Genomic DNA, 1,574 nt, shown 5'->3' on the forward strand with positions numbered 1-1,574 from the left:
TGTCAAGCCATGCTGTGGTGGTGACCCACATACGAAATAGAGGAAGATTGGCACAGATGTTACTTCAGGGCTAATCTTCCTCAAGCGAAAGAAGAGGTAGATTGGCAGTAGATATTAGCTCAGAGTGAATCTTCCTCACAAAAAACCCCAAAACACCCCAAAAAAACCAGAGAAGGTAGAAAAAGAATGAAATACAGTAAAAGAAATGAAGAATGAGAGCAAGGAGGAGCAGTGTGAAGAAGAGGCAAGAACACCCCCAGACTGACCAAAGCCCATGCACCACTGCACCACTGTGTCCAGCACCTATGTCCCACTACTGTTGCCACCATGCCCAAAAGAAAAGCTGAGAAGAATGCTAAAGGAGATACAGCCAACATGAAGAATGAACCACAGAGAAGATTCACAATGTTATCTGCTGAACCTTCTTCTCCAAAGCCAGAACCCAGACTTCACTGGGTTTTATAGTGGCTTTCTAATTTTGGTAGTCCGTTAAAGAAGGGAGTTTGAAAGTCGTTGTATACTACTAATGATTGTCTGCTCATGACCTGTCTGAAATACCATGATTGTTTATGAAAAGTATCTTTAATAAAGCTAGAAAAGCCCCTTCAAAGAAAGGAAAGAAGGTACCCAAAGGGAAAAAAGGAAAAGCTAATGCTAGCAAGGATGGGAACAACCCTGCAGAAAATGGAGATGCAAAAACAGACCAGGCACAGAAAGCTGAAGGTGCTGGAGATGCCAAATAAAATGTGTGCATTTTTGATAACTATATATTTCTGGTGACTTTAGAGTTTGAAATACTATTTTTATCAGGTTTTATAAAAATGTAGGATTTTGTTTTACCTTTTTTTGAGCTATGTTATTAGCGTACAGAACACTTTGTTGTTTTTTGAGGAAGGGCATATGTCACTAATAAAATGTCTCTGAAGCTGGACTGACATCAGGGAAAAACATCTTTCCTTTCTAGTTTTGAGAGACTTCCTTTTAGTTCCCAGAAGGAAGGATTCTTTGATGTTGACACAAATTGGCCACCTTGGCACAAATGCCTTGTGGTGTGGAAAAATGAAGATTTGTTTTTAAGTCCTCTTCTTCCTCTCCATCTTCATCATAGACTTGACTCCCTTAAACTCAGAGACCTGTTGGCACCTGACCCAAAAAAATTGTTTACAAATATGTCAGGTAATCTGGACTTTCCAGTGTCACCATTGAGATGGCATCCCTCAAATGAGCAGCCTCTCCTTTTTTAGATTGCACAGCTGAGGAAGCCAGGCACTCACTCACTACTCTTCCTTTCCCCCAAGGAAGAGGTTGCCTCTGATTATTTCAGCCCCATGCTATTCTGTCTTAAGGGAGGGGAAGTGCTGGCAAATTTCCTCTTACTTCAGATTGATAATTCTCCCATTTTCATTTCGTTTCCTGAAAGTCAAAGTCGGCTTGTGAAAAGTTGTTAAACAACATGCTAAATGTGAAATGTTAACCATCACTCTAAACTTTCCCTGTTCGGAGTGTCAAATGAGGACTTCATTGGGTTTTATAGTGGCTTTCTAATTTTGGTAGTCCATTGAAGAAGGGAGTTT

General features: G+C 40.4%; 1 protein-coding gene across 1 annotated transcript; it reads left to right on the plus strand.

Moving 5' to 3' along the window:
• Window positions 1-327: 327 nt before the first annotated feature.
• LOC106822122 (non-histone chromosomal protein HMG-17-like) lies at window positions 328-743 on the plus strand. Its single transcript, XM_014827161.2, has 2 exons — window positions 328-448; window positions 592-743. The coding sequence occupies exons 1-2, from the start codon at window positions 328-330 to the stop codon at window positions 741-743; spliced, it is 273 nt and encodes a 90-aa protein (XP_014682647.1).
• The last annotated feature ends 831 nt before the right edge of the window (window positions 744-1,574 follow it).

Source organism: Equus asinus, chromosome X, assembly GCF_041296235.1.
Source record: "Equus asinus isolate D_3611 breed Donkey chromosome X, EquAss-T2T_v2, whole genome shotgun sequence".
Lineage (NCBI taxonomy): Eukaryota > Metazoa > Chordata > Mammalia > Perissodactyla > Equidae > Equus > Equus asinus.

Bases quoted from the DNA above. Each gene is read 5' to 3' on its own strand.
- LOC106822122 (XM_014827161.2), top strand. From the start codon at position 328: ATGCCCAAAAGAAAAGCTGAGAAGAATGCTAAAGGAGATACAGCCAAC. The intron at 449-591 runs TTCACTGGGTTT...TCTTTAATAAAG, and splicing joins TCCAAAGCCAGAACCCAGAC to CTAGAAAAGCCCCTTCAAAG.